The 21,610-nt window shown below is 42.3% G+C and overlaps 1 protein-coding gene across 1 annotated transcript; it reads right to left on the bottom strand.

Annotated features, from left to right (window-relative positions):
• Positions 1-19,348: 19,348 nt before the first annotated feature.
• LOC121774046 (1-aminocyclopropane-1-carboxylate synthase 3-like) lies at positions 19,349-20,911 on the bottom strand. Its single transcript, XM_042170962.1, has 2 exons — positions 20,587-20,911; positions 19,349-20,467 (listed from the first exon to the last, which is right to left on the bottom strand). The coding sequence occupies exons 1-2, from the start codon at positions 20,860-20,862 to the stop codon at positions 19,349-19,351; spliced, it is 1,395 nt and encodes a 464-aa protein (XP_042026896.1). The 5' UTR covers positions 20,863-20,911.
• Between the last annotated feature and the right edge of the window lie 699 nt (positions 20,912-21,610).

The following is a 21,610-nucleotide window of genomic DNA, read 5'->3' as shown; positions in this document are numbered from 1 at the left end:
GTTAAATTTTTTAACACACATAAGGTTCCTGATGCAACACAAGGGTAGAAACTTTTCTATCTCTGAAAATATTTATCCCTAAGATCTTCTGAGCATCACCTAAATCCTTCATGTCAAAATTCTCACTCAAAGCAGAATGAACAGACTTTATGGTTTTCAAATTAGGTCCCATTATAAGCATGTCATCAACATACAACAACAGGAACACAGGCACAGAAGAGTTAAGGTCCTTAACATACAAGCATGCATCAAAAGTGCTTCTCACAAAACCCAACTTATGCATACAACTGTTAAACTTAATATTCCATTGTCTAGGAGATTGTTTCAAACCATACAAAGCCTTTTTTAGTAAACACACATGATTGAGACATTTGGGATCAACAAAGCCTTCAGGCTGTTTCATGTAGATAGGTTTATCTAAATCACCATGCAAAAAGGCAGTTTTGACATCCATCTGTTTTAATTCCCAATTAAAATGAGCACACAAGGCAAGCATTAATATGACTGTAGTGAATTTAACAACAGGAGCAAAAATTTCAGTGTAATCTACCCTCTCTTGTTGAGTAAACCCTTTTGCAACTAGTCTGGCCTTGTACCTAAGACCCTCCACCTCATTTTTCAGTTTGTATAACCACCTGCAATCCACCACAGATGCTCCAGGAGGCAAATGAACAGGTATCCAGGTAAGGTTAATCTTAAGAGAGTGCATCTCCTCTAACATAGCTTTATGCCACTGATTCCAAAACTTAGATTTAGTTGCTTGCTTATAGGATTGGGGTTCATCCCCATTAGACTCATATACATTAAAAGCCAAATTAATAAGAGCAACAAGCCAACAAATCTAGTAGGTTTTGACACATTCTGTCTTCTAGCTCTATCTCTAGCTAACACATAATTGCTCAAATCAGTATCATCAATAGCATTTTGCACACCAGAGGGACTTTGTATAATATTCTGGACAGGAGAATTGTTCCTTAAAGGACTAGCATGCATATCATTGTTATCCACATCATTATCCACATTTTGAGGAACAAAATCATTGAGATTTTCCTCATTGGGTGTCTCATCAGGTGTAAAGACTGGATAAGTATTCCATAAAGGCTGCTCCACCTCACTTGGAGTATCATCCTGATTCTCCACTTCAGTGAGTGGTTCTGTGGACTCCACCTCCTTGAGAGGTTCATTGTCCACATATTGTGGAGTTGGGTCAGCAGTCAACTTTAAGCAAGGGAATTCAGCTTCATTGAAGACCACATCCCTGCTAATTATGACCTTAAACCCAGATTCATCCCTTATCCAGACCCTATAACCCTTAACACCCTCAGGATATCCAAGGAAAACACCTTTCCTAGACCTAGGCTCAAGTTTGTCAGTCTTGTTATGCACAAAAGCAGCACAGCCAAATACCCTTAGGTGAGAAAGAGATATAGTATTTCCAGTAAACACAGACTCAGGACATTGTCCCTTAAGAGGCACAGAGGGAGACCTATTGATCAAATAAGCAGCAGTCAACAAAACTTCACCCCAAAATTTCTTTGATAGACCAGATTTACTAAGCATACATCTTACTTTTTCAAGCAATGTCCTATTCATTCTTTCAGCCACCCCATTTTGTTGGGGTGTATAAGGAACAGGTCTATGTCTTTTAATACCATATGCAGCACATAAGTCATCAATCTGTTTATTACAGAATTCCAGACCATTATCAGTTCTGATGGCTTTAATCTTCTTACTAGTCTGAGTTTCTATCAAGATTTTCTAGTTTTTCTGTTTCTCAAAGACATCATACTTATGTTTCATGAGAAAACACCACACTTTCCTAGAGAAATCATCAATAATAGACAGAAAATACACAGAACTAGAGTGAGAAGACACTGAGGCAGGGCCCCAAACATCCATGTGCAAATATTCCAGAACACACTTGCTCACATTAGTAGGCACAGGAGAAGGAAAAGAGACTCTGTGCTGTTTACCCAGCACACATGTATCACAGAAAGGTAAGCTACTATCCACATCAGACTCAGATAAAATGGCATGTTTCTTCAAGATGTTCAAACCCTTTTCACTCATATGCCCTAGTCTATCATGCCATAACATTGTTTTATTACTTTTAACCACATTAGAATAGGCATTTTCACATGAAAGAGACACTACATTGCAGACATATAAACCACATTTCTTACTGGCCTTAAAGAGACACATAGATCCTCTGCAAATTTTCATGCCACCATCCCCCCATTTTTCCCCCATCCCAGCAGCTTCAAGAGCAGTGCAAGACATCAAATTGTAGCAAAGATCAGGGACATATCTCACATTTTTCAGACAGAGCACAAAACCATTGTCAAACTTTAAATACACAGTGCCAATACCATGAATTTCACATTTCTTATCATCAGCCATAGACACATAAGTATTAGTAACATGTTTTAGCTCAGAGAAGACCTCCTTGTAAGGACTAACATGATAAGTATACCCTGAGTCACAGAGCCAATCATTTGAGGTAAAGGGGAAATCAGGAGAGGCATTAATAAACATTAAATCATGCACCATGAAAACACATTCATTATCAGCATCATACTCAGCCACATTAGCAAGATTTTCAATTTGAGTGTCATTATTGGGGTTTTTCTTCCTTTTAGGCTTAGTGCACTCCTTTTTATAGTGTCCTACTTCCCCACAATTGAAACACTTCCTATAAGATTTAGGATCCCTGCTATTGGACCTGGATCTATACTTTTTTCTAGACTTTGAGTGAGAGCCTGATCCATTATTAAAGTCTTTACCCCCTCTAGTTTGAGATCTACCTCTAACATTTAGGGCCTTATTAAAGGTACTCTTATCTGCAGCCCTTTCCCTTAATTCCAATTCTTTAGATTTTAAGGAGCTCACAATTAAATCAAGAGGGGCAGAATCCCTGCCATACTTAATGGCAGCTTTAACATCACTATAGGAATCAGGTATGGCATTCATTAGAGCTATACTTGTGTATTCATCTATGGTTTTATCACCAGACCTTTTAATGTCTTGCACAAGCTTCTGAAATCTATCAATATTATCATCAATGTCTTTAGATAAGTCAAGCTTAAATTTGAATAATTTTTCAAGCAGATATATTCTAGAAGACATAGAAGTTTCAGTATACAGAGAATCAAGACTTTTCCACATTTCTGAAGCAGATTCTACATGATCAACCTTCCTAATCACAGAATCAGACAGATTTAACACAATAGTGGCTCTAGCCAACTCATTCATCTCATCAATTTTATCCTGATCAGTACCTTCAGGTAAGGAGCCATCAACAACCTTAAACACCTTTTGTTGAATCAAAACACATTTCATTTTCTGTTTCCATATCATAAAGTCATTTTTTCCATTGAAAGGGATCAGGCCGACAGGCTGAGTCATTTTTGCAAAGATTTTCACAAGAGCACAGGAAGCAAGACAAACACAAAGAGCCTTACACACCTTAAAGCACAGATACATACGGCAAACACTTAGAACACACTTTCTCGTAGACAACCAGCCTCAATTCCCTGACTGTCACGAGCACACTGGCAAAGGCTATCCCAGTTCTCAATCACTCACTCTTGGAGGGCGCAGGGGGTCACTTTGGCAGTATCAGTGCTTGGTGGCCAAGTGAAGTGAGGTCAGATACACAGAGTACCACAAAACAACAGCAGAAGCAACAAGCCAACACAAGAAAGCACATAAGCCATAAGTTCTTGCCAAGAACCAACTATCAGCAACAAATATCCCAAGCCTATGTTGGCACTACAACAGAAAAGAGGAAAAACAAGTAGGTTTCAGCCAATTTACCAGAGTGAATCCCCTCTCGAAGGAGGATTCCACTTGCCCACATCCTTTAGCGACTTGGCGTGCCGACCTAGTCCCCCCGTGGCTCTGATACCACTGTAGGGATCAGACTAGGGTCGGATTCACTAATTACCATGACCTCTTTATTCTTGTACAAGGAGCTCAGTCAAACTCCAACCAAGCGACTGATTTACATTCAATGTTTACAAAAACTTGAATACAGAATAGAGTTCTATCTATTACACAAGATCAAGATCCTCTTCTAGATCGAGCTTCTTTCACCTGCACACTCAACAAACGTATCAGTATCACAAGGAACTAACACGAGTAAACACAAGAAGTATGCAAAGAACACAGAAGAAACTAATGCTTCGGCTCAGACACCCGCCGATAGCACAGGCCTATTCTCAAGAGCTCAGATCCAAAGGAGCACAACTGAATCTACCAGTGATTAACCTCACACTCCAAATTCCAGCGTCAACAGACTCCACAAAACCAGATCTATCACTTCTGAGAACGAACTCACACAGAAACATTCAAACACCAAAACCCTAGTTTCACCAACACTTCAGCAACCGAAGTGGTTGCCTTCTCTGCTACTGTAGCAAGGTCTACTACACTTCCAACCGTGAGAAGTCACAAAGAAACCGCCGGAGAACCGTCGGAGAAGGAAGCAGAAAGAGAGAAGAAGAGGGTTTCTGAGAGCAACGAGAGAGTAAGAGAGAGAGTGTAGAGTTAGGAATGATGAAAGCCAAAAGACTAACCTCTCACATAACAAACACACATCACAATCCGACGGCTAAGAACCTTGATTCGGGTGAGAGTACACGTGGCTGCATCTGGAGTAAGAGGCATAAGTTTTTGGGCCAAGCCCAATCCAACTTCACATGGGCCATTACAAAACAATCAGCCCAACATGAGAGTCCACCAATTATTCAACAACTGATTTAATGGTCGTTATCTTAAACCTTATTATATATAGATTACGTATCTTAACTTCATATTAGTATGCGATATTGTTTCTCATTTTCCGTTTTCATAGTTCTTGTAAGTTTAAACTTTTGCAGTTCAAATGGAAATTAAATCAAATTGGAAGGAAATTTGGAGTCCGGTATACAAATGCAAGCTTGAGTAACTGCGACGAAGTAGAGAGAGAGAGAACTTTAGTATTTAAATATCAGAAAAATAGCAGAAAAATTATAGTAAATTTTAGTATTTAAATTCTGGTTAAGCTTGCAACTCATTAGCGCCGACGTAGCAATATGGAGGAGAACTTTGTTGTTTCTTAGTTTTAAAGGAAAAAAATTAAAGTGCTTCAGACTTTAAAATTTAAATAAATGATATTGTTTTTATAAAAAAAATATACGTATACATCTAAACAACGGCGTAGAGTACATGTTAGAGTGTCCACAATAGGGAGCCGGGGCTCTCGGGCATGGGCTTGGCCGGGCCGCGGCTCCCTACAGTGGAGGACAAGCAGAGCCGCAGGGGGGGGGTAGCCATGGGAGCGCCGAGCAGTAGGCCTGGCCGAGGCTCTTGGGTGCGAGCCGCGGCTCAGGCTAAGTTTCAATTTTTTTCTTATAAATATACTCATTCTTCTCAATTTTTTTACCCCTTTCCAATCTCCACTCGTGATATGCGATAATTTTCGTTGTATAATTTTCCCCTTTCTATAATACAACGAAGATTTGGTTTTAATTTTTTTTATTAAATTATGCATTTTTTTTAATTATTATAGTCCGATAATTTTTATTCTAGTTAAATTAAAATATACCAAGAATGAAAAAAATAATTAATTTATGGCTTGGGTTTGTCCACTATTAGGGTGGACAGGTTTTTTTTTGGCCCTGGACAAGTTTTCTTAACCTTGACTAAGTTTTTGTGGCTTTGGGCTTGGGCAAGTCCATCCTATTGTGGACACCCTTAGTGTCACCTAGTGCACCACACCATCCATTAATTTAAGACACATATAATAAACTCGGTATTTAAGTGATAGTTTTGGAATTATTATTGTCTTGTTTGGATTAGTTTTGTGAATTTATATGGTATTTAAAATAATTCTTAATAAACTAGTACTCCTAACAATGATAAGTTTGTTGAGTTTTGAAGGAAATAGGCCTAAAAGGTGCAATAGATGTAAAGATGCAAGCACGGACCGTGCATGAGGCCATGAAAACACAAACCCATGCATACATGATACACCAACGACTCACGCACGGCCCGTGCTTGGCCACAAGACAATCACACGGCCCATACGAACTTACAGAATGATATTGCAATAATTATGATTAGATAATTAGTCGTCGTGGATACCATACTCGTACTTGTCATATCTATGCTATAGTTGCATCGTACACTTGCAGTTTGTAAGCTAATGAGAAGTTTATCAACGTGTGCGCATTATCGTCATTTAAAACACGAGGGTGACCAGAATAACGCCCCTCGTGAAAATTGCGAACAAAGTTAAATCTCGCGCTTTTTCTTATCAGCTTTTGAGTTATTATGGGTTGGATCAAAATTCATGATTTTTAGGAAAATTTTCCTAATGAAGTAATACCACCGTATTGGAAAATAGAGGTTAAATTGAACAAAGGAGATGTTGAACTTGAATTTATGAATAATTGGAAAGAAACACAATGCTATGTACATTAAATGGACATTCGAATACCCCATGAAAATCATTAGGTATAAAGTAACAGGGATACATTGTAGAAAATGAAGAGTTAAAGAATAAGACAAAATATAATGTGGTCTTTATTTACGGCTATGATATATCGATTTTTTTGAATTTTTTAGAAATATTTGAGTGCAAAGAGTGGGAGATGGCCTCCCTTGATAATCATCACATGCAAACCATACAAGTTAAGGGGTCATTAATGAATGTGTTGGTGAAGATGGTCCAAATTCGTTGTGGCTGTTGATATTGAATGTTATGGCATGGGTAGTGGGGTAATGCTTACTTAATTATTTCATTTGCATTTATATAAAGATTTATAGATTGAGACAAGACATGATGTTTCTTGTGTTGATGAGAGAGGCAGGCATACCAGGTTGTTTATGGAGGGAAACAACCTAAAATCATATCTTAGCCTTTGCATATTCAGCAGGTGTTCTATGTTCTCTTTTCTTTGCATGTGAATCCCACATGACTCATGACCCTCCATACCACTCAAACTAACTCATAGATAAATAGTAAAAGTAGTAGCAATCGCAATAGTCAAAGAAATCAAAATGAAAACTATTTATTCCTTTAGAAATGATAAGGTAAGACCTAGAAAAAGAAAATATCTAAAATCGAAAAAATGAGCAACGCCTTGCATCCGATCTCCTACGTCTCACTTGTGGATCTCAATCGGACAAATCATCGGGTTTTGGCTTATCCCGCATGGTTCTATCATAATGGAGGATTACAAAATTGTAGTGATTTGCAGGAATGTCAATTTAACCAGAAACGGAAAGACTTACGCAAATAAATCATAAAATGGAGATTAGGGTCAAAAATAGCCCTAAGATAAAAAAGTTTGATCGGCCTGAATAAAAGATTAGGGTCAAAAATAGCCCGAGAGCGATAGGGGTGGCCCAACATCTGAGTGAGTTGACCATAAATTTTTCCTTATTTTTTCTTTTTATAATTTGACGATAAAATTTTGATAAAAAAATTCAAACATCACAAGTTAAGAAAGATAACAACTTATGTTTAGTGTGTGTCAAGAAGTGACAGTTATTAATAATCTAATGCAATTTCATGTTAATGACATTTATTTTTTTATGTAGTGCAAAGTTCAATTTGAGAACTTTATATAGTTATATATTTTAACAAAACAATCAAGAATGAATAACAAATTAAGTTCCACAATTTCGTTTTCAAAGTACTATTCCCTCCATCAAGACTGGGATGACATATTTTTTAATCATCATTAGATTTTAACAATTGTTAGTTAATGTGTTTAATTAGAAAGAGAAAAAGTGGGTGTAAGTATTAAATGAAAAGAGAAAGAGAGTTAAATATTTTAGTTGAAGAGAGAAAAAATTATATGGACATATTAATTGGAGAAAAAGAGTTTCTAAAAATTGCAATTTGTCATTTTACTTGTGTCAAAATAAAAAGGAAAGTGTGTCATTTTAGCTAGGATGAGATGGATGTAGTACAATTTCGAACATATAACCCTCATTAACAATTTAGTGTTAGACCAAATAATTGAGGAAATCTCGTCGGAACGATATTGAATATATCTATCTTCCTAATTATGATTAGTAATTAAGCCTTTTTTCTATTCATAATAAGTCACTCCTTAAGGAGTGCTTATTATAGTATATCCCAGTTGTAGTAGAAAATTTTGCAATAGAATATTTGCAATTATATATGCAAAGCGAATTATGAAGATCTAATCCATCACATGCATAAGATATGCTTCACCCCAAGTTGATCGAGTAATAATGGGAATGTATACATATCAAATTAAAGAGATTAATCTGTGAATTTAACTATCATTAACCATTTTAAGTATGACCATTGGACTTTGGTAGCATCAAATATTCATTCCATTCACAATTAGAAAAATGATAAGAATGACCGATTGAAGATTAAATAAAAACCATCACAAGAATAATCAAAGGTATATGTATGCAAGGCACATGGGTAACTGGATATGGTCAATTTGAAGACCAATAATTCACACATAAATATGGTTTCTTTTTTTTTGTTTTTTCATAAATAAGAAAATTCACAATTATTCGAGAGCATAGTAGCACACCCTAATTGATATATATGGAATTTTTGTTTTTTCATTATAAGAAAATTCAAAATTAATCAAGAGCACATCCTAATAATAATACCAAATCATATATTTATATATACAATAATGCTAAAAATACTTATATTTAATTTGTGAACTTCGGCCAAAAGTTCACCTAGTTTCCATTAAACCAGTCAAATCAAAGCTAGGTGGTATGTTTAGCCTATGAATAATTTTAGTTCAGAGCGAAAAGTATATCTAAAATTTTATCCCTTATTAGAATTAATACTTATAAATTAATTTTAATCTACTTCAATTTTTAGTTCAGAGACTTGCAAATATGCAACCCGAAAAAGAAGGTTTCCTTACGAGTAGTATAATTGAATCTTTTAATTTAAGGGTATCAATTCAAATTGTAGATTCCAAATCTCTCGCATCACATGCCAACTCGATCAATTAGGATATTATCATAATAATTAAATAGAGTTGGAAAAATCATGTTCGATATCATATCTTGTAACGACCGAAATGTTGTATTAGATTCTTGCGAACAATTATTACGAAATAATTCTGAAAAATATTTTTTTGACGATGATCAGGTTATGCATCATTTCATATAATTTTCTTATGATCAGTATATAATAGGGAGTACAAATTATTGGTAGTTAGTTATGATATGGTAGTTAAATGATTTAAGCAATAATTACCTACTAGAGAGTTAAGATATGTTAGTATAATTATTAGAAGAAAATGAGAGATATACAAATCTAACTAGAAAGTTTTGGTGATACTTTCATTGATATCGCGCAATTATTCTAACAATTGAATGACCTGAAATTGTGATTCGGTTTCAACTAATGGAACCGTATTTTTTATATCAATGAAACGACAATCTTAAAATATTAATTCCTTTAGTCCAATTTCATAAAAATACATATTAAAAACGATTTCTATAATGAAATCATACTGACTCTTATTTTGATTTGGTATGAATAGAATCACAAAAGTCGACAAGTGCCAAATATCACCCTTAGCTATACTGATTATATATACAAGGATAAATAATGCCCATAATTTTGGGTCAGAAGTCAAAGAAAATTATGTATGATCATGTACTAATAAATATACGTACTAAGAACAAATAAAAATTTTACTTAAACATTGATAATTTTAACCATTTTTCTACTTTATACTGTACTTGACAAAAAGATCTGTTCATGGAATCATGGGTTATGCAAAATTGTAAAAGATAAATAGTTTGGCGATTTAACTTTTCTCAAGTAGCTAGATACATTTCTACACTCTCTTCCCTAAACATAGATCAGGGACAACATAAGTTTTACACTCTTAATCCTCAATACGCGTCCTATTTGATTAGTGCACGAGTTTTAAGAAATGTAAAGAAAATGAGTTGAATAAGTTAGTGAAATATGAGTCTCACTTATATATAATCCTTCCGGCCGCCAATAAATGTCTCATTTCACTATATTTAGTAAGTGGACCATATATTCCACTAATTCATTCTACTCACATTTTATTATAAAACCAATATATAAAAGTATGTCTCACATTCCACTAACTTTTTCTACCCACTATACTTTATAAAGTCAAATAATTTCTTAAAACTCATGCCGGTTAGATATGTGACATTTAATCATGGACGGATGGAGTATTAGTTTTATAATAAAATGTGAGTGGAATAAGTTGATGGAATGTGAGGTCTATTTACCATTTATGTTAAAAGTGAAATAAGACTCTTATTTTGGAACGGACGGAAATGACAAAACATGACCCTTATTCAGGGATGAAGGAAGTACTTTGTTAATATATGAGGGAGAAGGAAAATTAGTTGAAGTAATTAATATTAATAGATAGCAAAACCCACATATTAGCAGAATAATATGTGGTTAAATTTTTAAAAAATATATAAATTTACTAATTTTGATCGATGTACCAGAGCGGAAATATAATTTGACTAATTTTGATGGTGTACTATTTTTTCGGAAACTCGTTTGGAGTGGGGGGGGGGTTGGATGCTTTGTTAATCAACTAAGTTAATTAAATTAACTAAATTAAGTGTCATACTGTCATTATCTCCCAAAGAAAAAAAAACGAAAGACTAATTAATTAGTTGAAAACAGACTGAATTAAGTAGTACTTGTATTAGTAAATAAAGAATCTTTGTGCTTCAATAAGTGAGAAAATAGTGAACTTTTTGAAGATTATGTTGCCTAATAAAAAAAGAAGATTTGAATTAGTGGGGGAAACCGCGTTAATTATAATTAAATATTATTGCAGAATTAATCAAGTCGGCGTTGAATTAATTATTTCGCAATAAAAAAAACATTACTTGCAGCCAACTCAACCCGTGCCCCCTGCCGCACTTACTGTTAGTTTTCTCTACCAAAATAAAACAAGTTAGATGAAGAAAAACCGTTATACTATATGTATTGTGTAAACTTATTTTATTATTTTCATTTCGCTTTGTTTTTTTATTTTTTTTGTCTAATATTTAAGTTTCTTTAGATAATTTAATGAGAAAATAATAAATTTCAAAAAAAGATGAGGCTAGAAATACACTAACGTATATGCATTAAAAGCTAGATAATAATCTGACAATATGATTAAAGTGAGTGTTATGCAAGAAATGAATCAATGATCATCTCCCTTTTATTACTGTATAATTAAACAGCGGTTTTGTTAGTTTTTATTGCAAGGTTTTCATTTCAACTACGGAATTAAATAATGTTTTAATTTATTAATTAAGTTCACATAAAAATCTCTTCATAATTAGTAATACTACAAGCTTATTGCTTAACCTCTCATGCATGAACCTTTATTCCGGCTGTGGTGAAGCAAATCATATCCCACATCGGAGAATGAACAAGAGTTGCAAGCATATAAATGGGCTACCCCAACTCCATTAGTATGAGGCCTTTTGGGGAGTACCCCAAGAGCAAAACCGTGAGGGCTTTGCCCAAAGCGGACAATATCATACTAATGTGGAGTTCGGGTGTGCACCACCGGGACCCAACAGTGGTATCAGAGCTCTGGTTCAGGGGCTGGGCCTGTGTGGCTCGGGGTTCGGTGGGTTGCGCTTGCAAGTTCTCTGATGTCTCTGCGTGAGCTCGACCAAGACTTGTGGTGACCTGGTGACCTGTAACATGGGGTACAGACATGTGGTCTTGGTCTGGTGGTCTTGGTTTGAGGGGAGGATTGTGGTGAAGCAAACCATATCCCACATCGGAGAATGGACAAGAGTTGCAAGCATATAAATGTGCTACCCCAACTCCATTAGTATGAGGCCTTTTGGGGAGTACCCCAAGAGTAAAACCGTGAGGGCTTTGCCCAAAGCGGACAATATCATACTAATGTGGAGTTCGGGTGTGCACCACCGGGACCCAACAGTGGTATCAGAGCTCTGGTTCAGGGGCTGGGCCTGTGTGGCTCGGGGTTCGGTGGGTTGCGCTTGCAAGTTCTCCGATGTCTCTCCGTGAGCTCGACCAAGACTTGTGGTGACCTGGTGACCTGTAACATGGGGGCACAGACATGTGGTCTTGGTCTGGTGGTCTTGGTGGTCTGGTGGTCTTGGTTTGAGGGGAGGATTGTGGTGAAGCAAATCATATCCCACATCGGAGAATAGACAAGAGTTGCAAGCATATAAATGAGCTACCCCAACTCCATTAGTATGAGGCCTTTTGGGGAGTACCCCAAGAGCAAAACCGTGAGGGCTTTTGCCCAAAGCGGACAATATCATACTAATGTAGAGTTCGGGTGTGCACCACCGATACCCAACACCGGCTAAACTTGAGGCTCCAAAACCTGAATTTTCTACATCATTTTTACATGATTTTCTCCTTGAACCACACTCGTGAAATTTTCACTTTTTTTTAACTAATTATTGAGGATATTAAATAAATTAAGCCTTTCTATTGGATGGCAGCTACACTAAAATTACATGTTATTTGCCAAAAATTACTGAAAGATTGAGACTTTTTGAAGTTTTTACTCTTGCAGCCGTCCAAGTCAAAATATTTCACACATGTAATAATTATCACTACAATTAATACACGAGAACGCTTGTTACGAGCGCCACTGACCCACAGAGGGCGGGGGATACGACAACAACATCCTCGGCTGTGCCGGGGAGTGAGGACGAAACAAGGGAAGGAGAGGTCGACGTCGGAGTGCCGGAGAGGCAAGCCGTGAACGTTGACACAGTGAGGAAGTTGAGGCCGAGGAAGGAGATCAGGCAGCCGGAGCGCTACCACGACTTCGTCACCAAGTAGCGGCAGCAGCTCGGCAGCAGCTCGGCAAGTAGCGGCAGCAGCTCGGCAGCAGCTCGGCGGACGACTTGGAGGAGAATAGAATAGTGTTTTATTATTTTACGTTTTTATTATATTTTGTTTAAGTATTTCTCTTTTGTTATTTAATTTCTTATTGGGTCGAGCGTTTTATAAGCTCCGTCGGGTTTTCTTTGTTGGTTCTTTCCCGATGTATAGGATTAGGTCGAACCAACCCTAGGGTCTAGAATATTATAAATAGGGCATCTTCATATTTTTCGAAACTTATGAATGAAGAAATAACTTGCCCACTTTACTTGTGCAATACTACATCAAACCTACTTGCTGCCGACGGAGGAATTCCGCGCCAGCCTATCGTTTGATCGCCGCCGATCCTAGAATTAGGACGCCGGCACGGTCGTTGTACAATCGTGAGACAGGGGTTTCGACGTAAGGTTAAGAGGGTTCTTAACAAACTGGTGCTTTCATTGTTGAACTTATGAATACGGTAGAGGAATTACAGCGATCTCCGCCGGTGTTGACTGGGGGGAACGCGCAAGAATTGGTTCTCGGATCGGCACGTCGCCCTCCGCTAGGGAACCACCGCGATGTAGGGGGGCAATCCCAGCAGCCGACCAGGGGTGAACCGTCGGTCTCGGGGCGCCCATGGCCGGAGACGAGTGGGGTCGACCCGATCACCAAGGGTTTTGATCGGATTATGGCCCGTTTTGATCAGTTGGAGGTACGGGTGGATAACTTGGAGTTGCCACACAACCGGGATGTGGATCCCGCGGATGATGGTTGGGATTCGGAGGATCGCGAGTATGCGGAATATAGGGACTTCGACGGGGTACAACGGGCCGCGAACCCTCGCCAACGTTTCCTAGGGCGCCGCGACATGAGATGCGCGAGAGGCGGCCGCCGCGGTGGCTTTGGGGGCCGCGACGAGCCTTGGAGAAGGGGTCACTGGCAGCCGGATGGTGGGTACGATACCAGAATGGTGCCGTATCAGCCGCGCCGCCTTTCGAGTTGGGACCCGCCAGCGGCAAGGCAGCGGGGAGGGCGTGATCACCGCCGCCTCGCATCGTGCTGGGACCCGCCAACCGTAAGGGATAGGGCCCAATACTCATATGGGTCGGACGCGCATCACGGGGTCAAAATGCGTGCCCCCCACTTCGACGGGTCAGACGCGACGAACTGGATTTCACGGGTGGAGTACTACTTTGATCATATTATGATGCCGGAGGAAGACCGTTTACACTATGCGGTAATGCTCTTTGATCCCCCGGCCGCAGAATGGATATTTAATTACCGAAATAACAACCAATACGTCACGTGGCCTGAGTTTCTGGAGGATGTGCGACACAGATTTGATCCGCAGAGCTTCAGAAATTATATCGGTCCTCTAGCCAAATTGGTTCAGACGGGGTCTGTGGCGGAGTATCATGACACGTTCGAGAAGTATCTAAATCGGGTTGAAGGTGTACCGGACTACATATTAATCTCGGTATTCATCGAAGGCCTTAAAATGCCTATTCAGGAGAAGGTGGAGCTGCAACAGCCGCAGACATTGGCCGAAGCTATGGCATTGGCCTTACGGCTAGCGGCCAACCAAGACCATCGGTACCAGCAAGCTTCGACGTCGTCGCAAAAGCGACAGTGGCCCCCGAAGGACAGCCGCCAGCAGAACTTTCCTGCTCCGCCGCCGAGCGGCCCTGCCCACGGAGCGAAGCCGAACCAGCCAGCCCCAGAGCTGGAACGCCCTCGCGTAACGCCGATTCGAGTGTCCAATGCCGAGAAATCGGAACGCTCGCGGAAGGGCCTTTGCTGGCATTGCCCCGAGAAATACACGCCGGGCCACGTGTGTACAACGAGGTTGTTATGTTATGTGGGGGATCCCGAGTGGGAGGAATCGGGCCAGACCCCGGATGTTCTATCTCCCGACGAGGAGTTGATTACGGAGGATATTTCTCACCTCCACTCGCTTACGGGAGGAAATCGCTCGGTACCTTTTCAGGTGGTAGGGGAAATAGTGGTCACCAAGGTGCGAATTTTGATTGATACAGGCAGTACACACAATTTCCTCCATTCCCGGTTCGCGGAGACATTACGGTTGCAGTTATACCGCATTCGACCCTTCCGGGTGTACGTCGGGAATGGGGCATCGATCATATGCTCCCACATTTCGAGGCGGACTAAACTTTCGATACAAGGAACAGAGTTTTTGCCAGATTTGCACATCCTCGATGTGCACGGATGGGATGTGATACTCGGCATGGACTGGCTGGAGTCTTTAGGCCGGATCTCGGCAGATTTCGTGGGGAAAACGTTGGAGTTTCGGAGGGATGGCCATCCGGTGACGATACAGGGAAGGCGGCCGGGCCCTCAGGCCATTTCGCTGCACTCGCTCTCCTTACTGGCGTCGTCCTCGACATCTCACGAGTTTTATGAGATCGTCGCACTGCCAGCGGACGAAGAGGCAGCGCCTGGCGCAGCCGCTGAGCTGGACTTCCCGGCAGACCTGCCGGAGGCATGCCAACGGATCCTCGGGGCTCACAAAGGGGTGTTTGATGTGCCATGCGGAATCCCCCCACCGCGGGCGTTCGATCACAGGATTCATTTACTCCCGGGCTCGAAACCGGTCAATGTCAGGCCATACCGCTACCCATACTTTCAGAAAACCGAGATTGAACGACAGGTTAAGGAGATGTTGTCGCAGGGCATAATTCAACGAAGTCAAAGTCCTTTCTCATCCCCGGTCCTACTGATTCGAAAAAAGGACGGGACTTTTCGTTTCTGCATCGACTATCGTGCCTTGAATTTAGCAACGGTGCCGGATCACTTCCCCATCCCCACGGCGGATGAGCTGTTCGATGAATTGGGTAGGGCGAAGTTTTTCACAAAACTCGACTTGCGCTCCGGGTACCATCAGATCAGGATGCACGAATCAGATATTTTTAAGACGGCTTTCCGCACACATGACGGGCATTTCGAATTTTTGGTGATGCCTTTTGGCCTGACCAACGCCCCATCCACCTTTCAAGCAGCGATGAACACTATTTTCCAGCCCCTCCTGCGCCGGCACGTCATCGTTTTTTTCGATGACATCTTGGTGTACAGCCCGACGTTGGAGGCACACTGCGAGCATTTATCAGAGGTACTATCGCTCCTGGGCGCCAACCAATTTTATGTAAAGCTTTCCAAATGTTCATTTTGCTGCACCAGTGTTGAGTATTTGGGCCACTTAATTGCAGATGGCACGTTGAAGGCAGATCCCCGCAAAATAGAAGCAATGACGGCGTGGCCCGTACCGCGAAATGTTAAGCAACTTCGCGGGTTTTTGGGCCTGACAGGCTATTACAGACGATTTGTCGCCCACTACGCAGTCATCGCGGGCCCGTTAACGGACCTACTAAAAAAGGAGTCGTTTGTCTGGACCCCGGCCGCGACCACCGCGTTTGAGGCATTGAAATTAGCTATGTCGTCGACCCCAGTGCTGCGCCTACCAGATTTCAACAAAACATTCTACGTGGAAACGGATGCTTCGGACACCGGGATAGGAGCGGTATTGATTCAGGAGGGCCATCCCATTGCCTACTTTAGTCGCAAGCTCGGTCCGCGCCGTAGGGTCGCCTCAACTTACCACAAGGAGCTATACGCCATCGTTGAGGCAGTCCAGAAATGGCGTCAGTACCTGTTGGGCGGGGAATTTGTCATCCGTAGCGACCAAAAGAGTTTGAAGGAGTTGCTGCAGCAGGTTGTTCAAACCCCAGACCAGCAGCTTTATGTCCGGAAGTTGATGGGTTTCACCTTCCGCATTGAGTATAAGAAGGGAGCATTGAATCGGGCTGCGGATGCTCTGTCGAGAAGGGAGGACACGGCCTTGCCGGGGGAGACGGAGCCCGCTCCAGAGATCGACCAGGCAGCACAAGGGGCCGACGCCACCTGTCTTACGGCTGTGGCGCACCCGATCCCGAGCCTGCTGGACACCTTGCGCCGGGAGACAGAGTCGCGGTCGGACCTGGTGGAGCTCGCGGCCCGTATACGATCAGGGGACGCACCCCCTCAGTTTAGCCTGGCGGACGGCCTAGTTTACTTCAATAGGCGGATAATGGTGAGTCAGTTGTCCAACGTGAAGAGATTATTGTTGGAGGAACATCATAATACTCCAATGGCGGGCCATCCGGGCCACGAGCGAACGTTTCGCTTGTTAGCAACAGGGTTTTATTGGCCTAAGATGAGGAAGGACGTACGGACCTTCGTTGACGCGTGTGCAATATGCCAAGCCACCAAGTATTCGACGCAGAAACCGGCGGGCCTTCTGCAGCCCTTGCCGGTACCGACGCAGGTCCGGGACGACGTATCTATGGACTTTATCACGGGCCTACCTCAGTCCCGCGGGTACACCACTATTATGGTGGTGATCGATAGACTCTCGAAGTATGCCCACTTCGCGGCGCTGCCGACTCGTTTCGACGCCTTGCGGGTGGCCCACCTTTTCGTTAATACAGTGGTCCGTCATCACGGGTTTCCTAAGACTTTGGTGTCGGACAGGGACTCTGTGTTCCTCAACGCGGTATGGGAGGAAATACTTCGTTTAAGTGGGACCAAACTGAACTTCACGACGGCATATCATCCGCAATCCGACGGCCAAACTGAGATACGCAACAAGGGGCTAGAGCAGTACTTACGAGCCTTCACAGCAGACAAGCCATCGACTTGGTTGAATTTTTTGCCGTGGGCCGAATTGGCATTAAATTGCTTCCACCATGCGGGCTTAGGCACTTCCCCCTTTAGAGCGCTGTATGGTCGGGAGCCTCCGTTGTTGGTAGCCTCGGTCCCATCAGCCAAAACGCCCCCTAGCGTTGCGGAACTCATCAAGGAGAGGGGGGAACTGCTCGTCCAACTACGCGATAATCTGTCCAGGGCGCAGCAACGGATGACGGCGACGGCGAACCGGCATCGCCGTCATGTGGAATTCGATGTTGGGGATTTTGTGTGGCTGAAATTACAGCCGTATAGGCAACATTCTGTAGCGAGGCCCATTTCGGCAAAGCTAGCTAGGCGTTTCTATGGCCCTTTCGAAATAGTTCAGAGGATCGGTCCAGTGGCATATAAATTGCGGTTGCCAGAGGGGAGTCGGGTTCATGATGTATTCCACGTCAGCCTTTTGCGCGCCTTCGTAAAGGACGATCCGGTCACCACTCTGCCGGAGTTGTTCGTGGGGAATAGACCCGTAGTCCAGCCCGTGGCCATTCTAGACTCGAAGATATTATGGCACAAAGGAGCGGCAATGGAGCATGTCTTAGTGCGGTGGTCCGACGGGTCCGATTCGCCCTCGTGGGAGCCATTGGCGGAGATACGTCAGCGGTTTCCTACCCTCTCCCTTGAGGACAAGGAAGTCTCTAAGACCGGGGGAGTTGTTACGAGCGCCACTGACCCACAGAGGGCGGGGGATACGACAACAACATCCTCGGCTGTGCCGGGGAGTGAGGACGAAACAAGGGAAGGAGAGGTCGACGTCGGAGTGCCGGAGAGGCAAGCCGTGAACGTTGACACAGTGAGGAAGTTGAGGCCGAGGAAGGAGATCAGGCAGCCGGAGCGCTACCACGACTTCGTCACCAAGTAGCGGCAGCAGCTCGGCAGCAGCTCGGCAAGTAGCGGCAGCAGCTCGGCAGCAGCTCGGCGGACGACTTGGAGGAGAATAGAATAGTGTTTTATTATTTTACGTTTTTATTATATTTTGTTTAAGTATTTCTCTTTTGTTATTTAATTTCTTATTGGGTCGAGCGTTTTATAAGCTCCGTCGGGTTTTCTTTGTTGGTTCTTTCCCGATGTATAGGATTAGGTCGAACCAACCCTAGGGTCTAGAATATTATAAATAGGGCATCTTCATATTTTTCGAAACTTATGAATGAAGAAATAACTTGCCCACTTTACTTGTGCAATACTACATCAAACCTACTTGCTGCCGACGGAGGAATTCCGCGCCAGCCTATCGTTTGATCGCCGCCGATCCTAGAATTAGGACGCCGGCACGGTCGTTGTACAATCGTGAGACAGGGGTTTCGACGTAAGGTTAAGAGGGTTCTTAACAACGCAATTAAGTATAGTTTTAATTGTCGGTTAATTAATGTCAATCTGAAAAAATATGCCGACGTTTAACGCCGTAGCCGTCATTATCCCTTTAATATCTCCGCTGACCTCTTCTTAGTTTGAAACTAACCCACATTTTAAATAACTTTTAGGACACTTGTCCATTATTTAAATCTGATAAAGGTGAAAAAGATTCAATATTAAACAAAAACGTAAAGACATTCGAGTTGAAAAATGAGAGCGATTTAAATTTAATTCAAAGTTTAACAAAATAATGAACCACGTACATTTCACTTCACGTCCACATGGACAGAGTGCATTCTACCCGAACCAAAAAAGAATACCAGAAACTCAATATTATAATAAACATATTGAGTAAAAAAAAAAATTTGAAGTCGAAAAATAATTGAGACAGGCGCTCTATCGCTCCCGGTCACGGTCCTGGAACGATAGCCGAAAAACCCATTTGGTGAATGACTTCCTCCTCGAACCGCTCCTGGTCTGGTTCTGCGAAAAACCGGCCCGGGCGGTTTCCACAAACGCCTTCATGCGCTGGACCGCCCGGTTCAGCGTGTCTTCTGACATGTTCGCGAAGCAGACGCGGAACCAGCCCGGTTCGTCACAATGGCATGATGAACCGGGCGAGATGTTCAGCCCGACTTCGTAGACGATCTTCTTCCAGAGATCGATCTCCGCTTCGAAGGTGTTGGCTGTGAGTAAGTGGCGCATGTCGACCCAGCAGAATAGGCCGGCGTTGCTCTTGAGGCAGGAGATCCCGATGCTCTTGAGGCCCCGAACCAGCATCGCGTGCCGGTTCTTGAGGCGCTTCTGATTCTCGACGACGTAGTTCGGGGCGAACTTGTCGTCGGAGAGCATGGCGGAGAGGAGGTACTGCGTCTGGGAGGAGACGAGGCCGAAGCTGGACATTTTTGTGGCGGCGGCGACCACCATTTCGTCGTTGGAGTATATCGCCCCGACCCGGAAACCGGGCAGGCCTAAGTCCTTGGACAAGCTGTAGACAATGTGGACCCTGTCCCACACGTCGGTGTTGATGTAGTTCCGGTTTATTAAAACCTCCATGATGCTGACGAAGCTGGGGGAGTCGAAAACGGTGCCGGAGTAGATCTCGTCGGAGATGAGGTGGATGCCCTTTTGGTCGATGAAGTCCACCAAAAGGTCTAACTCGGTTCGGGTCAGGGTTATGCCGAGCGGGTTGGACGGGTTGGTGACTAGCACGCCTTTCACTTTGAGATTCCGCTTCTGGGCGGTTTGGTAGGCTTCCTCCAGGGCTGGCCCAGTTATTCTGAACCCGTTCGAGCTAGTGCAGTGGATCGGGACGATCTCGACCCCGGTTCGCCACTTGAGGTCCCGGTCGAACCCGGGGTAGTAAGGGGTCGGGAGAAGGACCGCCTCCCCCGGGTTGGCCAGGCAAAAAATGAGAGTCTCATTGGCTGAGGTGGCGCCTGCGGTCAGCACTAGCTTGTTCGGGTTGAACTTCACCTTGTTGCCCCGGATTTCCGACATGAATTTCACCATTGCCTGTATAATTACACAACACGTAGATTGAACGTAAGTGAAAGAGGATATTAAATTTTTTTTATTGAAAAAAAAAAAGGTCAGAGCCAACATAGAGCGGGCGAGCGGTGGTGCATGCTTACATTTTTGAAAGCGGGGAGGCCGTGGTAGTCTTGGAAGAGGGCGAGTTCACGGAAGATGGACTGGCCGTCTCTTTTGAAGCTGGCGGCGTCAGGGTTGGCGGCCAGCCAAGATTCGAGGAGGTCGAAGGAGAGCTGATTCTCGGCGAGGCCCATCTGAATGATGCCGTTGGGGTTGTGGAGTTGGTCGTAGGGATTCTTCTCATACTCCTCCCATCCGAGGAAATAGGAAGAATCTTGGCCGTGAGAGTTGCAAGTAGCCTTCTTCGATAGCGTCATTTTTTTCTAGATGGATCGATTTATGTGTTTCAATCACCAATGATCGAGTGTTTGAAGGTGCTTTGAGAGGAATGAGGTATGCTTGTGAGAGAGAGGGAGAGTTGTTAGTATGGAGAGTTGAGAGAAGGTTTGTCGATGGAGAGTTGGTGTATTGCATATCTATATATATAGGAGCTTTGGCACATCAGGTGGTCCAGTATGTTTTGACTCGATTATTAGATTATGAATAAGATCAATTATTTCTATTATTATTATTATTATTCTACTACAATAATATATTCAATTGAATTTACATACTATATGACTTAAATTTACAGTCTTCTTAACTGATCGATAATACTCTATTTTAATGAACAATTACTTCAATTTAAATATGTATATAAAATCTAGAAATTATGATTGTGTGATTTTGTTGTGATAAGACTACTGTACAAAAATACACATTTGGCTAATGTATTATCTCTCATGTGTTATTTATAAAATTTGTGGGAAAGTGAAAAGGGTGATATAAAATAAGACAAAAAGGGTATTGAAAACGAAACATTTGAAAGAGAAGTAGAAAAAAAGGATATATAATTAAAAAAATAATGTTGTCGACAGAGAAAATCCTAGAAGTGAAGACATAATAGCAAAAGAGAAGAAAGGCCATGTAAAAACTAGACCCGCAACCGTGGCTTGGTCCGTATCTCACCCGGCTAATTGGGCCCATCTCTTACTTTCATGTTTCCCACTCCCTCTCTCTCTAAAA

Source organism: Salvia splendens, chromosome 17 (assembly GCF_004379255.2).
Source record: "Salvia splendens isolate huo1 chromosome 17, SspV2, whole genome shotgun sequence".
Taxonomy (NCBI): domain Eukaryota; kingdom Viridiplantae; phylum Streptophyta; class Magnoliopsida; order Lamiales; family Lamiaceae; genus Salvia; species Salvia splendens.
Note: the sequence above shows the minus strand (reverse complement) of the source record. Positions and strands in the feature narration are given on the sequence as shown.

What these genes read in the sequence shown, in the direction of transcription:
- LOC121774046 (XM_042170962.1), bottom strand. Translation starts at nt 20,862, where the DNA reads ATGACGCTATCGAAGAAGGCTACTTGCAACTCTCACGGCCAAGATTCT. An exon ending in GCCTCCCCGCTTTCAAAAAT is followed by an intron (nt 20,468 to 20,586) that starts GTAAGCATGCAC and finishes GTAATTATACAG; the next exon opens with GCAATGGTGAAATTCATGTC.